This window comes from Vigna radiata, chromosome 7 (assembly GCF_000741045.1).
Source record: "Vigna radiata var. radiata cultivar VC1973A chromosome 7, Vradiata_ver6, whole genome shotgun sequence".
In the NCBI taxonomy this organism is placed as follows: Eukaryota; Viridiplantae; Streptophyta; class Magnoliopsida; order Fabales; family Fabaceae; genus Vigna; species Vigna radiata.
The window spans coordinates 48,485,160-48,507,818 of NC_028357.1; the positions used below are offsets into that span (position 1 = coordinate 48,485,160).

The 22,659-nt window shown below is 32.9% G+C and overlaps 2 protein-coding genes across 3 annotated transcripts; both read left to right on the forward strand.

Annotated features, from left to right (window-relative positions):
• The first annotated feature begins 1,416 nt into the window (after nt 1–1,416).
• On the forward strand, nt 1,417–9,304 carry LOC106768824 (peroxisomal fatty acid beta-oxidation multifunctional protein MFP2). The gene is made up of 18 exons (XM_014654174.2): nt 1,417–1,652; nt 2,172–2,243; nt 2,861–2,926; nt 3,012–3,065; nt 3,147–3,214; nt 3,292–3,373; nt 3,745–3,800; nt 4,100–4,402; nt 4,489–4,575; nt 5,864–6,038; nt 6,157–6,278; nt 6,383–6,546; nt 6,625–6,879; nt 6,959–7,080; nt 7,214–7,335; nt 7,454–7,602; nt 7,681–7,819; nt 9,042–9,304. Exons 1-18 carry the CDS (start codon nt 1,553–1,555, stop codon nt 9,075–9,077), a joined length of 2,172 nt encoding a protein of 723 aa, XP_014509660.1. The 5' UTR covers nt 1,417–1,552; the 3' UTR covers nt 9,078–9,304.
• Nucleotides 9,305–14,249: 4,945 nt separating this feature from the next.
• LOC106766980 (peroxisomal fatty acid beta-oxidation multifunctional protein MFP2) lies at nt 14,250–21,967 on the forward strand. 2 transcript variants are annotated; one of them, XR_001376121.2, is made up of 19 exons: nt 14,250–14,463; nt 14,568–14,639; nt 15,375–15,437; nt 15,515–15,568; nt 15,653–15,720; nt 15,802–15,883; nt 16,045–16,100; nt 16,403–16,705; nt 16,785–16,871; nt 18,522–18,696; nt 18,815–18,936; nt 19,055–19,218; nt 19,286–19,540; nt 19,618–19,739; nt 19,872–19,993; nt 20,111–20,259; nt 20,333–20,471; nt 21,165–21,251; nt 21,777–21,967. XR_001376121.2 is itself a non-coding variant. In XM_014651783.2 (18 exons), the coding sequence occupies exons 1-18, from the start codon at nt 14,367–14,369 to the stop codon at nt 21,198–21,200; spliced, it is 2,166 nt and encodes a 721-aa protein (XP_014507269.1). In that variant the 5' UTR covers nt 14,250–14,366; the 3' UTR covers nt 21,201–21,383. The 2 variants fall into 2 exon arrangements, 1 of the variants encoding a protein (XP_014507269.1); XM_014651783.2 differs by lacking the exon at nt 21,777–21,967 and having other exon boundaries at nt 21,165–21,383.
• Nucleotides 21,968–22,659: the final 692 nt, after the last annotated feature.

The following is a 22,659-nucleotide window of genomic DNA, read 5'->3' on the forward strand; positions in this document are numbered from 1 at the left end:
GTAAAATATTTTTAGAATAAAAAAAATAGTAGAAATATGCATAGCACTTGAAGTGATAGAAGAAGTAACACCTAAAAAATAATTATAAAGAAAAAGTAAAGATTAAAATTAAAAATTTCGTAAAATATAGAATCCAAAATTATGACTAAGTATAAAAAATTTATAAATTAGATTATCCAAAATTGATAAATTTATTTTTAAGCATAAGTAAATAATAATTTAATATTCTCTTAAAATGTTTGAAAGTTAATGGCAGTATTTTTTATTTTTAGTGCACCTTGAAAGTATCAATCACGTTGTATCTTATCAGTTCGACTCCCTTACCGACTATATATTTTATCTAACATTTAGTTATCTTTTAAAAAATGATTTTTCCTGTATGCATGTCGGAAAGTATAAAATCGGAAAGCATCTGAAAAACCAAAGGAAAGGTAATGGATATACTTTTACAAGTATCCTTACTCGATCGTATATGTATTTATTAAATAACTTCTATAAAAGTTAAAATTAAAGTAAGGAAAATGTTATAGAATTTAATATCAAATAGGCACAGTTTTAATGTTAATTAGTAATGAAGAAATTTTTAAAATACAGAATAAATTAAAGATATAAAATTTATTCCGTCCTTTTAATTTTATATCTTTCCTTTTTATATTTATTCTGTCTTTTTGTATCTTTCTTTATTAATGACGTTGAAAAAAAAACTAAATTATTGCTTTTCAAAACAAAATGTCACATAATTAAAAATATAATTTCGAAACAAACTTAAAATTAGTTGGACAAAATAAATTATTAAATCCGAAGAAAATTTAAGATATGAATTAAAAAAAATCCAATTATATTAGTGTGAAAAAATGCAAAAATGTTTAGTAATAGATTATTATTGTTCGAAAAAGTGTTGAAAATTGTTTTATATTTGATAATCAATTGTGTAGGTTTCCCAATTAACTGTAATGAATAATAAATAAAACAACTTATCTTTTGTACTAATTTATTTTCAAGTACATTATTACCTTTATTTTCATTTATTTCTCATTTTTTTATTCAACTTCCTCTCTTATTTTTCTCTCAACTAAACCAAACATCAGAGCGATGGTAAAATTTAGTCAAAGAAAAAATAGAAAAATATTTACATTTATCTTATAAAGAAAGAGAAAATATTAATTATTAATTATTTTTCAAACTTCACTGGTGGAAATTAACAATTTGACAGAATAAATGTAATAAATAAATAACTATTATTGTGAGTATAAATTAAGATAATTATTATGGAATTAACTAATGTAATATAAACTACCATTTGTAATTAGTTAAATTAGAAGGTAAAATTAGAAAAGCTATTTCTGAAGTTGAGAGAGAATTTTTTGCTTAAAAGAAGAGAGGAGTTGATGGGTGTGAAGTTGAGACTGATGTATTGTTATATAGGACTTATTTATTATTTGGATTAGAGCCAAGTTTTTCCTACTTAACAGGTCATTCCGTTCACGCCACTTCCTGTTATTTCATATCAAATCTGAATAATCGAAAACCAGAGGAATCGCATCACAACACAATGGGTAGCGGAAGAGGGCACACGCGAATGGAGGTTGGCTCCGACGGGGTTGCCGTCATCACCATCGTCAATCCTCCCGTCAATTCCCTCTCCTTTGACGGTACACACTTTCGCTTCTTCTTTTAGCTCGGAAACCTTTTTGTTCATCGTTTTTTAAGTGCTTCTTTGATTTCTAGTTCCACTACGACTTAACTTAAGTCTCTCATGATTTGTTGTGCCTTCAGTCATGAATTCTGAAAAACGAATTGATTTTAACTTCAAACAGCTTGGAACAGTCTTTTTAAGTTCGATTAAGAATTTTACTAATAACTTTAAAATCAATTTTATTGAGATTAATTTTGCCAGCAATCACCCAGGCTGACACTAGATTGAATGGACTGCGTGTTTTCTCGCCAATCTTGACGATCATGTGATAGTAGAACATTGCTTTTATATTTATATAACGGATTTGGGATTGCTCCGTGAAATTAACCAATGTTTTCTGATTAACACCACTGCATGTTGTGAAATTTGATGTGTGTTTCGATGTGCATATTTTTAAGTATCATTTTAAATTTTCTATTACTTATTATTGCTTTATGTTGCTCATCTGTCTCCCTGTGTCTCTTCTTGTCTCTAGTATTGCACGGTTTAAAGGAGAGTTTTGACCAGGCGATAAAGAGGAACGATGTCAAGGCAATTGTCGTTACAGGTATTGTGATTTGCTTTTGGCCAGAACAATTTCTAAGCTTGGCGCGGGGAAGGGACAACACTTAAGTTTGTTCAATTTATAACAAAATAGAATCCGTAATTAGGTAGGATTTGATATTGAAAGAAGTAACCATGATCTGGCAGGGACAATGTAAAACAAATAAATTTCTTAGAAGTAATTTGTTCTAAGGAGTCAATGTAAAACCAAAACTATGAATAAGAAGAAGATAAGGTGATAAATAGCCACCAATTGTGCCTATAACCTTTTACCTAAGTCCCCACCATTCATTACCAATGACCAACTGACAACTTAGGATATAGTTATCCCTGTCAAATTACAAGTACCTGATCAAATGAAGTGCTGTTATACAAATGTTAGTAATAGTTATGACTTTCAACCATCTAGAGTAGTCATTCTCACTCAACTGGACTAAATTTGATGACATGATTTTGACATTTTGATAAACACAGAATGTTCAAACTCCAAAAAACTAATTACAATTGAGAAGTACAAAAGGGAAAAGAAAAATGAAGCGTCAGGCTAGTTGTTGTGCTTCACCAAAGATATTTTTTGGCCAACTTCACATAATTATAACTGAATCTTGTCACATACATTAGGTGCAAGAGGAAAATTTTCTGGAGGTTTTGATATTTCTGCATTTGGTGGCATTCAAGAGGCCAAAGGTACTTTAACAATTTTGGGTGACTTTCTAAATTTCAATAATTGACATGCGTACTAATTTTCTAACTCTTTCCTCCCCTCTTATAGAGCGTCCAAAACCTGGTTTGATATCAGTAGAAATCATCACCGATACTATTGAAGGTACTTCGGTTTCTTGAAATTCTTTATTTTTTATTTGTTTTCATTTAGTTATATGTTAATTTTTTCTGCTTAATTTTTCAGCGGCTAGGAAACCATCGGTTGCTGCCATTGATGGCCTTGCCTTGGGTGGGGGTTTAGAAGTTGCAATGGTACACATTATCAACTAATTAGGAAGAAACATTTGCTCTTATTTTTCTGCAAAAATTACCAATTCTTTCTCGTATAGGCATGCAATGCTCGGTTATCAACTCCAACTTCTCAATTAGGTTTACCTGAACTTCAGCTTGGAATAATTCCAGGATTTGGAGGTACCAACTGAGTACTCCCTATTTTTATAAAATTAACTTGTATTTTGTGTATGAGTTCACATTAAATTATTCTCAGCACGTAACTTTTTTATTATTTATTTTGAAAACATACTTGTAACCTTCATGACTGGACATTGTTGAGTGACATGAGCTACAGAGGAAAGCTGATTGAATATCAAGTTTTGCATACTTTTAATGAAGTTATGAACTAACTAAAAGTTTGGTTAAATACCTTAATTCGCACATTTGACAGGGCTAGAATAATTTGTAAAAAGAAATTAGACAATGAGTAACAGTACCTTGTAACTAAATGTCGTCCTCACTATATTTTTCTTTAGTATTGCTAACCTGGATTTTAAATTGTCTTTTAGGAACGCAGCGGCTTCCTCGTCTTGTTGGTTTGCCAAAGGCACTTGAGATGATACTGGTATACTACATTTTATGCTTCCGTTTTATAACTTTGCTATTCTGTTAAATGTGAAGAAGGTATCTGAAAAACTGGTATATTCAAACTCAAGGTTGGTAATCACTCTAACAGCATTGCACTTCTATGTTTGAAATTTGTTGGATAGATATCACCAAATATTTTGGTTTAGTTTTTCACTGTGAGTGGAATTATACTTTCCATTTTAACAGAGAGTATTCAAGATTAGTGGTGTGGCTTCAATGTGCTTGCCTAGTGATTTTCAATTAACTTTTTTAACACTTTCTTTTTAAAAAATCCAGGCTTCAAAACCAGTAAAAGGGAAGGAGGCTTTTAGTTTGGGGCTTGTAGATGGTTTAGTGCAACCTAATGATTTGGTAAACACTGCACGCCAGTGGGCCTTGGATATATTGGGCCGTGGACGACCATGGGTTGCTAGTCTTTATAAGACCGACAAATTAGAACCCCTTGGGGAAGCAAGAGAGATTTTGAAATTTGCACGAGCTCAGGCTCGACAGCGGGCTCCTAACCTCTATCATCCTTTGGTTTGCATTGATGTTATTGAGGCAGGAATAGTGGCTGGTCCACGTGCAGGGCTCTGGAAGGTTGTTATCTGTCTACACCAGTTATCCTTTTCCCCTTTATATTACTGTTGCGAAAATATGTATGACATTGTGTTTAATATTTGTAGGAAGCCGAAGCCTTCGAAAAACTTGTGCAGTCAGATACTTGCAAAAGCTTAGTTCACCTATTTTTTGCTCAAAGAGGAACAACCAAGGTTTGTTTGGGTTGTGTCTTAATTTTACCTTTGATTTTCCAATTCAAATGAAAAAACTATCTATTAAGACAGAAATAGCTTATATTTTTTTAATACCATACTTTAAACTTTTAATAGAAAGGTTAAATGTTGTCAAAATATATAGTGTTTGGACACAATTGAAAAGAGACACAAAAATCACTGAGAGTAGCTTCTGCCTCAGATGTGGTGAGAGGTTGTTGATACACGTTAACAAATGATTTTCAAATATCCACTTAATTTCTAAATGTTGTATTTAATTTAGTTAATGTTTTGAAAAGACTCGTCTACTCTTTTCTCTCTCCTATGTCCATACCCCTTGGGTGTGGAACTAAAGGACCTTTTTCAAATATTTTAATCATTGATTAGTATGGGATGTTCTGTGGAGTACATAAGGGATTTGGTTCTTCCCCATTGGAAAAGGTACCTTTTAAGGAATGGTTCCCCGAGTACTTGAGTGGTTATTGGTACTGGATTTTGTTTATCGGTGTCTTAGAAAGAATTATTTTTGGAGTGGTGGACTAGAAAGGACGACTGAAGCATCATAGAGTACAATCATCAGGACGTCAACTCTTAAGTCCCATTTTGTAGTATCAAATTCTTGATGGAGTATTAAGCGCTTTCCTTCACCCCCTTGGTAACTAACTTTTAACTCACTTCCTTATTGTTTGTTATCTTTTCTTGAACACTTCCACTTAAGCAGTACGGGTTCAAAACTTTGATTCACTGAAGACTGCTCGGTAACCTTACTTAACTTCGGATACATCTCATGTCAAATGAAACTAGCATTACTTTGTCATTCCCAATCACCCTTCTAACTCATCTTGAAACGTATCTTAATTTTGAAAGTGAGGTTTTCTTGCCAGAGGTTTTATTGGATTGTTTAAAAGTTGCATATTCTCTATAATAAGGTTTGGGCAATCCACCAACCTTGAGCTAACTTTTGGGATTAGGTTAGGCTTGATGTTGGGTCACTTGCAAATATTCATTCTTGCAAACTTCAAACTATATGTATCATCCTAGACCTTGATATGAAGCAAAGTTAAGATGATAGACATTAGCTGGGAATATAGTTATACTCCTTACAATGTTTGGGCAATCCTCCCCTCCGTGACCTTGACTTTGGAGTCCAGTTAGTTCGATTCATCTTTTTTATAAAGACAATGGTTTTGAAGCTGCATTAACTATCCTGTCATGTCGAGGTCTATTTTTTTTTCTTTTTTATAAATATGACAAAGACAAATTTCCTGATACCTTGTGTCACGGACAGGTACCTGGGGTTACGGATCGTGGTCTGGTTCCTAGACAGATCAAGAAGGTTGCCATCCTCGGTGGAGGACTAATGGGGTCTGGAATAGCAACAGCTTTAATTCTTAGCAACTATCCTATCATCTTGAAAGAAATAAATGGGAAATTCTTAGATGCTGGTATCAATAGGATTAAAGGTTAGAATAGATTCTTAAGAGTTGGCTCTTTCCAGTCCCTATTCAATCTGCATTTTTAATTAAGGAATAGATGATGCTGTTTTCCTGTTTTAATGTAATGTTTTTCCACTATGAACAGCAAACTTAAAGAGCCGTGTAAAGAAAGGTAAAATGACCAAGGAAAATTTTGAAAAGGCCATCTCTCTTGTAACCGGTTCCCTTAACTATGAAAGCTTCAGAGATGTGGACATGGTCATAGAGGTTGTATAATGAAACTCCAAAATATATTTCCTTATTTACCGTCCTCAAGGTTATGGTTGCATGTTATGGAAGTTATGAAATTTTGGTGTTTGATATCTTGACAGGCTGTTATTGAGAATGTGTCCTTAAAGCAGCAGATCTTTGTTGATCTTGAAAAGTATTGTCCACCTCATTGTATACTTGCAAGTAACACTTCCACAATTGACTTGAACTTGATAGGAGAGAAGATCAAATCCAAAGATCGAATTGTTGGAGCCCATTTCTTCAGGTGGTATCTTGTATTTGGAAACTATTTTTTACACTGCAATGTCTTTTTGATCTAAACTTCTGACTTGTGCTTACTTAGTCCTGCACATATTATGCCACTTTTGGAAATTGTACGTACAAAGCAGACCTCTCCCCAAGTGATAGTTGACGTACTAGATATTTCAAAAAAGATAAAGAAAACACCAGTGGTGGTTGGAAACTGCACTGGATTTGCTGTTAATCGGATGTTCTTCCCGTACACGCAAGTAGCTCTCTTGCTTGTTGAACGTGGTGCAGATGTTTATCAAATCGATAGGGTAATCACCAAATTTGGAATGCCCATGGGGCCTTTCAGGTATTAATTCTCGGATTAGATATTTATATTCTTAATCAATTCTGGAAGAGCCTGGTTTGTTACATGTTTACTTGTGCAGATTGGTTGACCTTGTTGGATTTGGTGTGGCAATTGCTACTGGCTCGCAATTTATTCAGAATTTTCCTGAGCGAACTTATAAGTCAATGCTTATTCCACTTCTACAAGAAGATAAGAGAGCCGGTAAAGATAAACACTGCATCAATTGGAATTTTAATGAGATATCTGTGTGGAATGATTTACTAACAATGAAATGCCCAGTCTTATTCTACTGAACTAATTCATGAACAATCTTTATTTAACACACTTCTAACAGGTGAAACAACTCGCAAAGGGTTTTACTTGTATGATGATAAACGCAGGGCTAGTCCTGATCCGGAATTGAAGAACTATATTGAGAAGGCAAGGGGCATTTCTGGAGTCTCTGTTGATCCTAAGGTATTTTCTACTTTCCCTAATTCATAGCATATTTGTTGGCTGAAGGAAACAAAATTTGAAGCTTGATTTGTTTTTAAATTTCCATTGGATCTGATGTTTTTAATCTGAACCTGGACAGCTTGCGAAATTACAAGAAAAGGATATCATAGAGATGATATTCTTTCCTGTGGTGAATGAGGCTTGTCGTGTCCTTGATGAAGGTATTGCAGTCAAAGCAGCAGATCTCGATATTTCTGCTATCATGGGCATGGGGTTTCCACCTTACAGGTTTGTCTTATTATTTATTTGGCACACTTATCAAAAAACTGTGTACTTGTTCTAAAATTTTGAGGTCGATTTCGTTAGGGGAGGCATCATATTCTGGGCTGATTCTTTTGGATCCAAGTACGTATATTCAAGATTACAAAAATGGTCAGAGTTGTATGGAGAATTCTTCAAGCCCTGTGCGTACTTGGCTGCTAGAGCCGCCAAAGGAATTCCTCTGGTGAGTAAAACTATGCTCATTTATTTCCATTTCATTTCATAGAAAACCACTTTTTATTCCAGGAGCGTTTAGCCAATGTGTCTCTTTGGTCATTGGCATTAGGTTGGGATTGTGTGCAAATTGTTCTTTCCCACGATAGTTTTTTTGCAGCATTATTAGATCTGTTTTTAACTCAAGAAAAGATAGAAACTTAAGGTAACTTCGTTATCTGAAGGGCACTTCACTAACACAATGCATCTGTAGCCACAAAATCAAGATCATCTATTATAGTTAACTCCTTTGCTTTATTAACTGCTTTAAACACTTAGTGAAGGAAACAAGCCTCAAGTTTATGCCCTTAAGGAAATAACCAACACCTTATTTTAGTCCTTTTGCTTTAGTTTACAACATTCCAGAATTCGTTCTGGCCATCCCTCTTCGTCGTGACTGTGTACACTTAATATAGTTCCTTGAAAATTTTGTGTAGAATCACTTGCAAAAGTTTATTTATTGATGTGGTTAAACATATACTGCAGTCCCTAAACATATGCCAAATGAATGACTTGTTGCACGTATACAGACCAAATTAAATTGTTTTAAGAGAGTTAACTTCCGATGTACGATGATAGGGTGAAACTTGTAATATTTGTATGTATAATGATCAATTTAATAAAATTTTACTTATAAAGTTCAATATAAAAATTTGTAACATGAATAAATTCTAAATTATATATTTAGCTTTATTATATTTTCTCCCTACATATAACGAAACCACATTTTAGCTTAAAATAATAATTGTCACAAAAAGTTGCTTGCACTTTTGAGAAACTACAAAAAATAAAGATAAGCAAAATAGGTGCTCACGACACACACACACACATGAATGTTATTACTGCCTGCTTCAATTCAAAATACGGTCTATCGTTTAACAAAAAAATAGGTGTAATTTTTTCATTTAAAATTTGGAAAAAATATTATGAAATATTTTTTTTATAAATCAATTTACGTATGACTGAATTTTAATTTATGGAAAAATTGATTTTATTTTATTATTTGATTTATATAAGTTAATTTTGATCTAGTAAAGAACTGATTTCATTTTTTTTTTCTGATTTTTCTTTTATAACAATGTCTATTGGGAAATTGTTGTAAAAATAACTTATGTCACTTCCCCAATAGATAACTCTGGCAGTGTATTGCGTTATTTTTGCCCTCTAATGCCTTTCATACTATTGTATTGCAGAGTGCTCCTGTGGAGCAGGCAAAGTCACGGATGTAAAAAATAAACAGCTCATCAAGTGTTACTCTGTTGCATCTACCTTTTCTCCTTTCAAATGGTGGGAATATAGTGGTGACTTTAGAAATACCTAAATAATGTATGATGAGAAAATATTTAAACAATTTAATTTTTTGGTCAATAAAATAGATGTGTTTCTTCTCTATATCCCTTGACTATGTTTATTTGTTAATAAGAATAGACCAAGGAAATCAAGAGTTTGACTATAACTCAAATATCCAATAATTGCACATGCATGTGTCTTGCACACATTTTCTGTGTTCTGATATGACTAATAATATTTTGATAAATACAATTTTTTTTATATTTATTTGATATTATTTTTTATTTTATATTTTTTAATAAATACAAAAGTCCATTTCTTATAATTATTTTATTTTTACCATTTGTATCAAATAATGATTATTTTATTTTTGCAAAATGTCAACACTTTTCATTATGTAAGTATCAGTGGGAAATATCATAGTAATACTTTTGTATAAGTATCAGAGGGAAATATCATAGTAATACTTTTGTATCAGTATCAGTAATAGTAACAGGAAGCCTTTTGTTCTCTTTTCTCTTCCTCTATTTTCTGGTATATGGTATCAAGAATAATTTTCTGGAGCTCCTTTTAAATGATTTTTTCTTCTACCTCTATCACATCCCTCCCTGTGTTCTAGATAACTCTCTTTTTCAACCCCATTCGTTTAACACCCCTATCATTTTGAAGCTTGATGATAACAACTTCTTGCCATGGAATCCGCCATTCAAGGTCTTTCTTTAGAGCATTTCTTAGATTTTCTTCCATTCCTCCTCGTTTTTTCTAAAGAAAATGATATTTTAACACCATTTTTTGACACCATTTTGATACTGTACATCAAACTCAAAATGCTACTGCAACACATCAATCCTGCATATCTTCTTTTCCATAGCCAAGACAAACTTTTTCTTCCATAGATGTTACGCACCTCTACTCAAGTTTGGAAATCTTGACATCAAATGCATCCTTTATAGATTATCAACAAAAGAACACATCGAATGCATCCTTTATGGATTATCAGAAGATTACCATGGTTTTGTAACCTCCGTCATTTCAAGAATGGATCCTTATACGTTTGAGGATATTGAGTCTCTCCTTTTATCTTAGGTGGAACTTTTCGAACTTCACAGGTTTGTTAATCAACCCGCTCTTCATTCTAATGTTTCATTGTCTTTTGCCGACGTTGCTTCCAAGAAAAACTACAAGAACTTCTTTGCCAATAGTTTCAACAAGTTTCGACAGCCAAGCAACTCCTCTCGACAACCTCCATGGAACAACAAACTTACAAACAGATTTTCATCATCTACCACCTTTAGACGGATTGCTGGTTCAGATTTGATCAGTCATACTGTTCTTCTGTTTCAGCCAATTCTACACAATTATCTCCTTCAGAAGATGCAGATTTGTGTATACTTGGTACTCCATTAACTGGTCACGATCAGTTATGGTATTCGGGTAGTGGTGCAACATCACATCACTCATGAAGCTCAAAACATAACTCAAAAGCACACTGATAGAGACTCGCACTGGTTCATGTATCTCAATTTCTTCTATGGTTCTACTAGTTTCACTACTCCACACACATGGTAACCTCTTATTTCACGTGATCTTCTTTATCTTTCTTCTATCATGAAAATCTTTTCAGTGTGTCTAAATTTGCGCAAGATAATCATGTCTCTTGAATTCCATGCCGACAGATACTATGTAAATCAAAGCACACCAAACAGATTATTCTTCAAGACTTTTTTAGCAATGACTTATATGTTTTTCCTTCCCTTCTTAATACTTCTTCTATCACTACTTGTAATGCTACCTTTTCCTCTTCAATTTTTGTATACAAACTCTGGCATGCAAGACTTGGACATGCGTCTTAGCCCATTGTAAATCGTGTTTTACAAACTTAATATATCTTGTAAACATATTGGTGATTTATGTGATGCATGTACTATAGATCAATCCCATAAATTTACAGTTTATCACACTCCTTTAAAACTAGTGTTTATGGACATTTGGGTCCTGCATCTGTGGCTGCATCATGTGGCTCTCGGTACTATTTCACCAGATTATACCTTTTTATGCACTTTTGGATGCTCGTTATCTTATGGTGCACCCACATCACTCAAATAAACTCACCTTAGGTTCAACATTATGCATTTTTCTTGGCTACAATAAAAAATATAAAGGTTATGTCTCTGTTGACCATTCAGGTAAAAGATATATATCAGGCACCCTGTTTTCAATGAAAATCAATTTCCATTCAAACTTGTCTCAGATCCTTTTCTTCTGACACATTGTTACTTTTAATATGTCATCTTACTGTGGTTTCTCATAAACATATGCCTCACACTACGTTTCAAGATGATAACGGTTTTTCTTCTCCTAACACCACTACTGCTGCATCAACAAATCACGAATGCAACTTCTCCTATCATGTCAATGTCATCACCAACTTCATCCTCTACTGATACTCCTGTGAACAATGCTCACTGAGACCTCACCAGGTTCAACATTCTCTTTGCAGCATGTCGCGCCTAACACACATAGTATAGTAACCCGATCAGAGGGAGGTTTTTTTAAACCAAAACTTTATAATACTTATCTTACTGCCATCTACATTGAAATGTCACGGTGAAAGAAGCCTCGTCTCAACCACGAGGGCATGATGCTATGAAAGCTGAATATCAAGCTCTCGTCCGAAACAACACATGGACTCTTGTCTCCCATCCCGCTAATACTAAAATCATTGGCTGCAAATGGGTTTTTGGAAGAAGTGCAATGTGGATGGATCTCTGCAAAGATGAAAGACTCCTCTCGTTGCAAAAGGATTTCATCAGACGTTTGGACTTTATTACAATGACAACTTCAGTCTTCTCATCAACCATGCTACCATTTGAGTTGTAACTCTTGTTGCACACAAATGACCTGTCTACCGAGTTGATATGAATAAGGACCATGATATTATAAAAAATTTTTGACAATAAATTATATCTTACTATTTTATTAAACTAATCACAAGCTGTTATATAAGTAATTATAAAAAAATTATTAAAAAAAATTGTTAAAGATATATTTTTCTATTAATAATGCCTTTCTTATGGCTCGCTTCGCCAAATTGTCTACATGTCTCAACCTCCATGTTTCTCTCTAACATCTTTAATCTTGTGTGTAGATTCAACAAAGTGATCTATGAGTTAAAGCAAGCCTCAAGATCATGGTTTCTAAAGCTTAGTGCAACTCTTTATTCTCTTGGTTTTCATTCTGCAAAGTCAGATTCTTCCTTATTCATTCGTTTTCAAAATGACATTACCTTGCTTGTGTTAATCTATGTTGATGATATAATAATTACGCGTAATAATTTGCATGTTATTCAACACCTTATTCACATTCTTCGAACTAACTATGCGCTAAAAGATTTAGACCATTTACATTTTCTCTTGGGGATTGAGGCTTCGTGGACACCAGAAGCAGCTCTACACCTTTTTCAGACATCTATGATCTTCTTTCAAAAGCTGATATGCTGCATGCCAAACCTCAACAGATTCTCATGATCTCCTCTTCACGTCTCAACAAAGATGGCTCATCCCCTGTCCATGATCCCACTGCATATGGCATGATTGTTTGGAGTCCTTCAATATATATCACATTGACACGTCCAGAAATCACTGGAAAGCCGTCAAAAGAATACTCAGATACCTTGCTGGAACATCCACTCATGGCATTATCATTCGACTTGCTCGTGTTCTTCGTTTGGTTGGGTTCAACGATTCAGATTGGGGTTCTGATGTAAATGACAGATGATCCACTACTGGCTACTCTATCTACTTTGGCTTCACTCTGCTTTCATGGCTATAAATTATTTTATAATTTTACCTTTTAAATTTTATAGTCATTCGTAAAATTAATTAATTACCTACAACAAAAAACACTGTCTACAATAAAGGAATTTTCCATTTTCGTGTACATAACTTTTTAACCATTTTTCAAACTAAAATAATCATTTTACTATTTTATCCTTTTAAATAATTGTTTATTCAAAATTAACTAACTAATTTTTTCAAATTACCTAATAAAAACGGTGTATTAAATAGTTGACATTTTTTTTTATAGATACTAATATTGGTTAGACTAATAGCCAACAACAAGGTAATGAAATTAATTTATTTCTAGAATGATGTATATCACGCTTTCATATATTATATATTGTTCTTTAATTGTAGATATATCTTTTGCAAATTATAAATTATTTATTTTCTTTCATTATACTAAATAAAATTTATTTATTTTTATTTATTTCATTCCATTATTGAGATATAACATTCATTATCAATTTATATTTGCTGTAACAACTGTCTTTATATATATATATATATATATATATATATATATATATATATATATATATATATATATATATATATATATATATATATATATATATTAAAATATATGTAATGAAGTTATTACTATTTATTTAATATTTTATACCATTATATAATTTGAGTCTCATAAATAAATCATAATATTAAATTTTAATTTTAGTTTTTTTAAACAAAACAAATTATGGATCATGTCTTCGAAAAAAATTAATAAAGATAAATAATGATTTTCATTTATTACTTTACATAAACTCAATTCTTACATAATATTTCTATTTTTTACCTATATATATTAACTAAAATATTTTTTTTATAAATGGTAGGAAAGTTGAAACACGTCTTAACTATAAATTTTTATTTGTTTTCTCTCAATTAAAAAAAAAAGTGTAAGAATGAAATGCATGATACTTTTGGTTAATACTTTTTTTTACATTATAAATAAGAAACCCTACATCCTAAAATAAATAAAAAATTATGTAAGTTTTTCTGAATTTAAAAATATTAGTTACATGGTAATATATTTTTATTTAAAAGTAAAATTTTATTTACATGATATATTATGTTATTTTATATTTTTGAAATATTTTATTGAATAATTTATGAATGACTTACATCCATAATTAAATTTATGAACAGCTAACAACTAATAACTAATAATTTATGAGATAGTTGTGTGAAAATGAAAATTGACTTCAATGTATCCATGGAAAGGTGGATAGTATCATTGAATATTTTTATGTGGCTTGATGTGATGTGCGTTGCTTATTTATGTTGCAGAGTGTCACCATCTTCAACACAATTTCTCCATCTTTTTTGATTTATTATTTTCTTCTTCAAGACTGATTCTTGGAAAGTCAAAAGAGTGGCAGCACAATGGGAAGCAGAGGACACACGCTCATGGAGGTTGGACCTGATGGGGTTGCCGTCATCACCATTGTCAACCCTCCCGTTAATTCTCTCTCCTATGATGGTAAATTCTTACCCTTTCAATTCTTTTTTTCTATTGCTGAATGTCATTCTATGTTGTGTGCATAATTTCTCCTTCTGTTTCCGTGTCTCTATTTCTCTCTCCAGTGTTGCGCAGTTTTAAGCAGAATTTTGATGAGGCTCTAAGCAGAGACGATGTCAAGGCATTTGTTGTTACTGGTATGTTTTGCAATTTGCTTTGAGGCTGACATTATTCAAAAACAACTGGGAGGGGGCAATACTTAAGCTTGTTCCTTTGGTAGGGTTTGATATTGAAAGCAGTACCATGGTTTTGCAGTGGACAGTGTAAAATATATAGATATAATCTAAATTGAATTATGGAAAAGAGAATTTCATAGATAACCAACCACACACTTGAGTCTATAATCTTTTACCCAAATCATGAAAAGTCTTGCTTGTTAGTTTGTTATGACCGATCCTATTGTACATTCATTGATAGTCAAACCTATGTGTGTGACATTCATTGACTCCAACTCCAGGTATTTGACACCGTTTAGATTTTCTTTTTTTTCGAAGGAGTTCATTAGTTGATATTATATATGTGTAACATGAGTCTTATTTCACATAAGTTATTTGATTTCACTTTTAACTCTAAACTTTAAGACAACGACTTTACGAGTCTTTTATTTTATATGGTGTATAACTTTGTATTTTTATCTGATATGGAACTTGATCTCACACCTAGATTATATTCAACATTACTCGTGTGATATGATGGAGACATTTTGATAAAAACCAAAGTTTCAAACTATGAAGAACTAAGATGCTCTATTAGTATAGAGAAGAACAAATGGGAGTTGAGTGCTGGCTGCTTTTGGGCTTAACCGAAGATATTTGTTGGCTAACTAGCTTGTAGCTATCGCATCATAATTGAATCTTATGTTACTTTATCAGGTGGAAAGGGAAAATTTTCTGGAGGCTTTGATATTTCTGCATTTGGTGATAACGAGTCGATAGGTACTTCTTTGGGAGTGTCTTTCTAATGTGGTTACATTCATAGACATTGTGTAACTCTATCCTCTCTCCTCATGTAGAGCGTCCAAAACCTGGTTGGCTATCGGTAGAAATCATCACTGATACTATAGAGGGTACGTGATTTCTTTATGAAACTCTTTATTTGCTATTTATTTTTCACTCTGTGCTATCTACAATCTATTTTCTTCATTTTTCAGCGGCTAGGAAGCCATTGGTTGCTGCCATTGATGGCCTTGCCTTGGGTGGGGGCTTAGAAATTGCAATGGTTCGTGTTGCCAACTGAATAGGAAAAAGAAACTTTTCTTTGTAAATTTCTACGAATTGTTACCCATTCTTTCTCATATAGGCGTGCAATGCTCGGTTATCAACCCCAACTGCTCAGCTTGGTTTGCCTGAACTTCAGCTTGGAATAATTCCTGGACTTGGAGGTATTAACTCATTCTTATCTGTTTTCGTCAAATTTACTTGTATTTTGTGTATGAATTCAAAATGTTAAGTAGAAAATAAGACCATGAGTAACAGTGCAGTTCTTATGACTAATTTTCTTTTTCTTTAGTATCGACAATCTAAAATTTGAATTGTCTTTCAGGAACACAGCGACTTCCTCGTCTTGTTGGTTTGGCAAAGGCACTTGAAATGATGCTGGTACTATACGTCTTTATGCTTATTTTTTGTAACTTTGCACTCTGTTCAATGTGAAGAACTGATCTGAAAAGCTGGTGTTTTCAAACTCAAGGTTGCTGATCAATCAAACAGCACATTCACTGTTCCCTTTTTGAATTTTTCTGAACGTATTATCAACAAGCTTTTTGTTCAGTTCTCCACTTTGTGTTGAATTTTTTTTTTCTTTACAGGAAAGTATTCAAGAGTTGTGACTTCAATGTTCTTGTATAGTGATTTTCAATTAATTTCTTCACATCTTTTTTGTTCTCTCTTTTTGAATTAAGACTTCTAAACCAGTTAAAGGGAAGGAAGCTTTTAGTTTGGGGCTTGTAGATGGATTGACGTCGCCTGATGATCTGGTGAAAGCTGCACGACAGTGGGCCTTAGATATTGTAGGCCATCGGCGACCATGGATCGCTAGTCTTTATAAGACTGACAAATTAGAACCCCTTGGAGAAGCATTGGAGATTTTGAAATTTGCTCGAGCTCAGGCTCGAAAACGGGCTCCAAACCTCCAGCATCCTTTGGTTTGCATTGATGTTATTGAAGCAGGAGTAGTTGCTGGCCCCCGTGCAGGACTCTGGAAGGTCTGTCTCCAGTATACCCTTTCGCTTCTTCATACTATTGCTGCAGAACTTTGTGACATTGTCTTTTGATCTTTTGTAGGAAGCTGAAGCATCTGAAATACTTTCAAAGTCAGATACCTGCAAAAGCTTAGTTCACATATTCTTTTCTCTAAGAGGAACGTCCAAGGTTTGTTAGGGTTTTCTGTCTTAATTTTACACTTTTTTCTCGTGCTTCGAGTGACAAAACTAGTTATTCAGAGATAAAGAGTGTTCATTTTCCTGCTTAAAAGTTTGTTATAAACTTTTTAATTCAAAGCTTAAATATTACATAGATTTAATTGTAAATTTTGTATTGAATTTGATGAAAGTTTTGAAAAGAAAGACTCTTCTAATATTTTATTTCCTATTTTCATTGAATCCTGACCCATCTTGATACAACAATACCCAATAGATGTGGTTGATTACATGAATTAATCAATACCATTAGCCCCGGTTAAAAATAATTTTTCATGGATATAATTTACCATGGATCCCTTTTAATAATTTTTCATGGATATAATTTGACTAAAAGCCTTGGCAATTACCCTCCTCCTCGGTGCCTCCAATGACTTTCTTTGAACATATCCCCCCAGAGTTTTTGGTCATTCAATCAAGCAGATCCTGCAGCCAGAATTATGTGACTACCCCCTTCAATATGATTGCTAATTTTGTAACTATTTCCTTTAGTATGATATTTTTAATCACATAATTATGTCGTTATCTACTTCATTAGGATAATACAGATGTAGGTTAGCATTTATAGCAGTTCAGCTCCTTTTCAAGGCTGGAATTTTATTTATTATATTACTTATATGAGAATTCTCCAGATGAACACATAGTTTTGACCTACAATTTTTCGGAGTTTAACACGATATTAATCTGAGGTGCGATCCTACCTAGGTTTGCCCAGGATTCCTTGCCTCTTGTATTTGTTATCTCATTTCTGTCCTACTCTAGAATAAGTTCATTTGACCTCTGTCCCTTTTTCAATGTGCCCCTTGTTCCACTCAATTCTTTATGGCATCTCGTTGGTTCACTTTAATGGCAAGAACTACACACAACCTGAGCATTTCAGTTCTACCCATTCTTCTTGGAATTTTAACTCTGGGGCATCCAATCAGATGACCTACAGTGCTGAAACCCTTACAAATGTCACAGGATACTCAGGAAATATTCAAATTCGTACTGGAGATGGAATCCATTTACCTATCACGGCAATGGGTGATAGATAACATATTAAACAAATGTCTTTGTTTCACTTAGTCTCATTAGTGATCTTATTTTTGTTGGTCCATTAGTTAACAATGATTGTCAAATTCAGTTATCAAAATTTTATTTTCTTGTGCATGATCAACAATCATGTAAGATGTTCACGAAGGGCCTAAAGTTGTTCATCTTTTCCCCCTTCATGTCTCAGTCTCGGTGTTCCTCCCAGCCTTTTATTTCTTATAATTCTACTGTTAATTTCAAAACATGGAATATGGTATCAAAGTGTATCTAGTATTGATGTTGAGTTACCCACAGCTGGTTAATCTTGCAAACATCAGACTGTGGAGGTGAGGGACTCTTAAGATGTCTCCCATTACCTAGTAATATAGTCTGAATACTCCTTTTACGGTTTGGGCTATCCTTCCTCCTTGAACTAGCTTTTGTGATTAGGTTAGGGTTAGATATTCAATCCATTTTTTATATGGATAAATATGGCTGCGAAGCAGAATTAGCTAGCCCGACTCTGAGTGCTAAATTTATGTATAAATTTTATCGATATGAATTTTTCAATACCTCTTGACATGAACAGATACCTGGGGTTACGGATCTTGGTCTGGTTCCAAGAAACGTTAAGAAGGTTGCCGTCCTTGGTGGAGGACTAATGGGCTCTGGAATAGCAACAGCTTTAATTCTTAGCAGCTATCCCGTCATCTTGAAAGAAGTAAATGAGAAGTTCTTAGATGCTGGTATCAACAGGATTAAAGGTGAGAATAGATTCTTCAGAGTTGGCTCTCACCAGTCCCTATTCAATCTGCATTTTTAATTAAGAAATAGATGATGCTGTTTACCTGTTTTCATGTAATCTTTTTCCACTATGAACAGCAAACTTACAGAGCCGTGTTAGGAAAGGCAAATTGACCCAGGAAAATTTTGAAAAGGCAGTCTCTCTTCTAGAAGGTACCCTTGATTATGGAAGCTTCGGAGATGTGGACATGGTCATAGAGGTTGTATAATGAAACGCAAATTAAACTTTGCTTATTTACTGTCATCAGGATCGTGGTTGCATGTTATGCATTGCTTGGGAAATTATTAACTTCTTTTTGGTGTTTGTTGTCTGGACAGGCTGTTATTGAGAATGTTTCCTTAAAGCAGCAGATCTTTGCTGATCTTGAAAAGTATTGTCCACCTCATTGTATACTAGCTAGTAACACTTCCACAATCGACCTGAACCTGATTGGAGAGAAAACCAAGTCTAAGGATCGAATTGTTGGAGCTCATTTTTTCAGGTGAGATCTTTTATTTGGTTAGTAATTTTTTTCCGCTGATGTAAATATCTGACCTGTATTTCCCTAGTCCTGCACATGTTATGCCGCTTCTGGAAATTGTGCGTACCAACAAGACATCTCCTCAAGTGATAGTTGACGTGTTATATATTTCAAAGAAGATAAAGAAAACACCGGTGGTGGTAGGAAACTGCACAGGATTTGCTGTTAACCGGATGTTCTTCCCATATACCCAAGCCGGTCTCTTGCTCGTTGAACGTGGTGCAGATGTTTATCAAATTGATAAAGTAATAAGCAATTTTGGAATGCCCATGGGGCCTTTTAGGTATTAGTGATTGGATATGTGCTTGATATTCTATCAATTCTTGAAGTGTACGATTTGACAATTATTCACTAATGCAGATTGGTTGACCTTGTCGGGTTTGGTGTGGCGATTGCTACTGGTATGCAATTCATTGAGAATTTTCCCGAGAGAACTTATAAATCAATGCTCATTCCCCTTCTACAAGAAGATAAGAGAGCTGGTAGAGATAAACTCCCGCATCAATTGGAATTCGGACAATATATCTGTGGAAAATGTTTACATAACAATGATATGCTCCATTTTGTTTTATTAAACTAATTCATAGACTACCTTTAACACTTGCTTCTAACAGGTGAAACAACTCGGAAAGGGTTTTATTTGTATGATGATAAACGCAAGGCTAGTCCTGATACTGAATTGAAAAACTATATTGAGAAGGCTAGGAGCATTACTGGTGTCTCCGTTGATCCTAAGGTCTTTTAACTCTTCCTAGTTCATAGCATATTTTTGGACAGCGAGAAAGTACATTTTAAAGTCAAATTTTATTGTAAATTCCTCTGGATATGATGTTCTGAATCTCAACCTGCACAGCTTGTAAAGATACAAGAAAAGGAAATCATTGAGATGATATTCTTTCCTGTGGTGAACGAAGCTTGTCGGGTCCTTGGCGAAGGTATTGCAGTCAAAGCCGCTGATCTCGATATTGCCTCTGTCATGGGCATGGGTTTTCCACCTTACAGGTTTGTCGTATTATTTATTTGGCACTTATCAAAACTTTGTAATCTTTATAAATTTTGGGATTGATTTCACCAGGGGAGGTATCATATTCTGGGCTGACAGTCATGGATCCAAGTACATATATTCAAAATTGGAGAAATGGTCAGAGTTGTATGGAGAATTCTTCGAGCCTTGTGCCTACTTGGCTGCAAGAGCTGCCAGAGGAATTCCTCTGGTGAGTAACCTAAGCTCAATTTTTTTTTTTTTTCATTTCATCCATTCCAAACTATTTGTCGTGTTAATCGAGGACTATAAATAACTTTAGGTAGTTTTGAGATCTAAAGGGTACTTTACGAATGCATTGCATCCGTGATCATAAAATCAAGATCGCCCAATGGAATTTGTCTTTAATTAACTATTTTAATTAATTGTCTGTTTTCAACTCTAGTAAAACAAACAAGTCCTAACTTGTCTTGTTTCATTTATTAAATAATGATTGAACCCTAAGTTTATGTACTTAAGAAAATAACCAACACATTCATTAATACTTCTTTGGAGTACAATATTCAAAATTCTTTCTGTCCATGGGCTCTGCATATTGACTGTGTTGAACACTTAATAGACTGTTATCTAAAAGTAAGTGTTGTTTAAAATAATAACTATATATGGTGTTTTTAACATTTTCCTTCTATATGCTATAAATCCACATTACTGTTTAGACAATAATTGCTTTGTGTATAAAATAAAAAGTTAAATAGATAAACAACAAAGTATAAGATAAAACTGGAAAAGTAAGGGGTACACGACATGGCGATATAATGTTGTTGCCTGCTTCTCGAAAATTTAACAAGCTGTCTTTGTAGATAATTCTAAGTCTCTCTTGCCATTTGTATTTCCCTGTGACGAATTTTGTACTTTTATATTGCAGAGTGTCTCAGTGGAGCAGGCAAATTCACGGTTATAAAAAATGAATAGTTCAATAAGTGCTTACTTGATGGAACGGTCCTTTCAAACGGTAGGAATATAGTGGTGACTTGAAAAACAGTTTAATTTATGATGAGAAAATATATAAACAGGGTAATTGTTTGATCAAGATAACAGTGTGTTTGTTTGAGACAGCTGAAATGAATAAATTTTGTTTATTAATTTAGAAAATTAAACTGATTTTTTTTTAAAATCTTTTGAAAATAAGTTTGCATACAACTGAAAGTCTGAATTTCATATTAGGCAATACTTTTTTTTTTCAATAACTTCAGATTTCTTTTATAATTTACCATGTAAAAGTCTTATTTTTTTGTTGTAGAAAACATTATTATTTTAAAGTTGTCTTGTAGCAAATTCATCCACACAAAATTTGATTACATCTTTTAACTCTCTGTAATTAGGAATAGGAAAAAAAAAAATAATAATAGACTAATTAGCAGAAGATCTTTATCAGACAACTTATTCAACATTCAGATTTTTAAATTACAAATCGAATCGTTTTTACTTTTTAACCTGAGATTGATGAATGTTTCCCATCACTGTCTATACCTGTCAGCACTGCGGTGTTACTTGTCCAAACACTGGAAATGTTCCCTGATGAAATCTCAGAACATAACTCAGTGAAGACAAGGAGGTAGGTGAAGTGTTCATGAGAGTGTTTTGCAAATTTGTGAAAAATGATAGAAGAGTGGTTCTGGTCAGATACATTTATTTGGGATTTATAAAAGGTCTCCTATATTATATGAGTGAACATTGATGCTTGATTTCAGCTGGCATTTTCTAAAAAAAATTACTGACAAATGATCTATCTTATTAAAAATTGATAATTGATTTACTATTGTAAGGTGTGTATTATGAAATTTGGTATTGATTTATTAATAAAAATGGAAGAAAATGAGAGTATAAAATAAATTGTTTAAATGGAGAGAAAGTGAGTGAAAATAAAGGGAAAAGTGATAATATATATGATTGATGTAATAGAAGAACATTAAATTAATTTTAAAATATATTAAATTATCAAAATATCTTTAATTTCATTTTCATAAAATTAAACAGTAATTAAGATTTAAACCTGATTAATTGTAAAATAATTAATCTATAAAATTAAAAAAAGAGAGTGAGTTTTATTGATAATATTTCATAAAAAATACATAGATTTAAAGAATAACTACATTTTTAATATGATTTTATAATTTTATATAACTAATTTATTTTAATAATATTCGTTTTACGAAGACAAAAATTATTGGTATCACATCAAGCAAAGTGATTAAAAATGTTAAGATGAGATTTTAAATCCAATACTTTTCCACCTTGTTGAGTGATGTATGTTCTTATGAAATACAACTAGTTTGTATGGTCATATGAAATACAATTAATTTTTAATAATAAAAATACATTTAATATTTAAATTGATATAATGAACATTTTAATTTTTT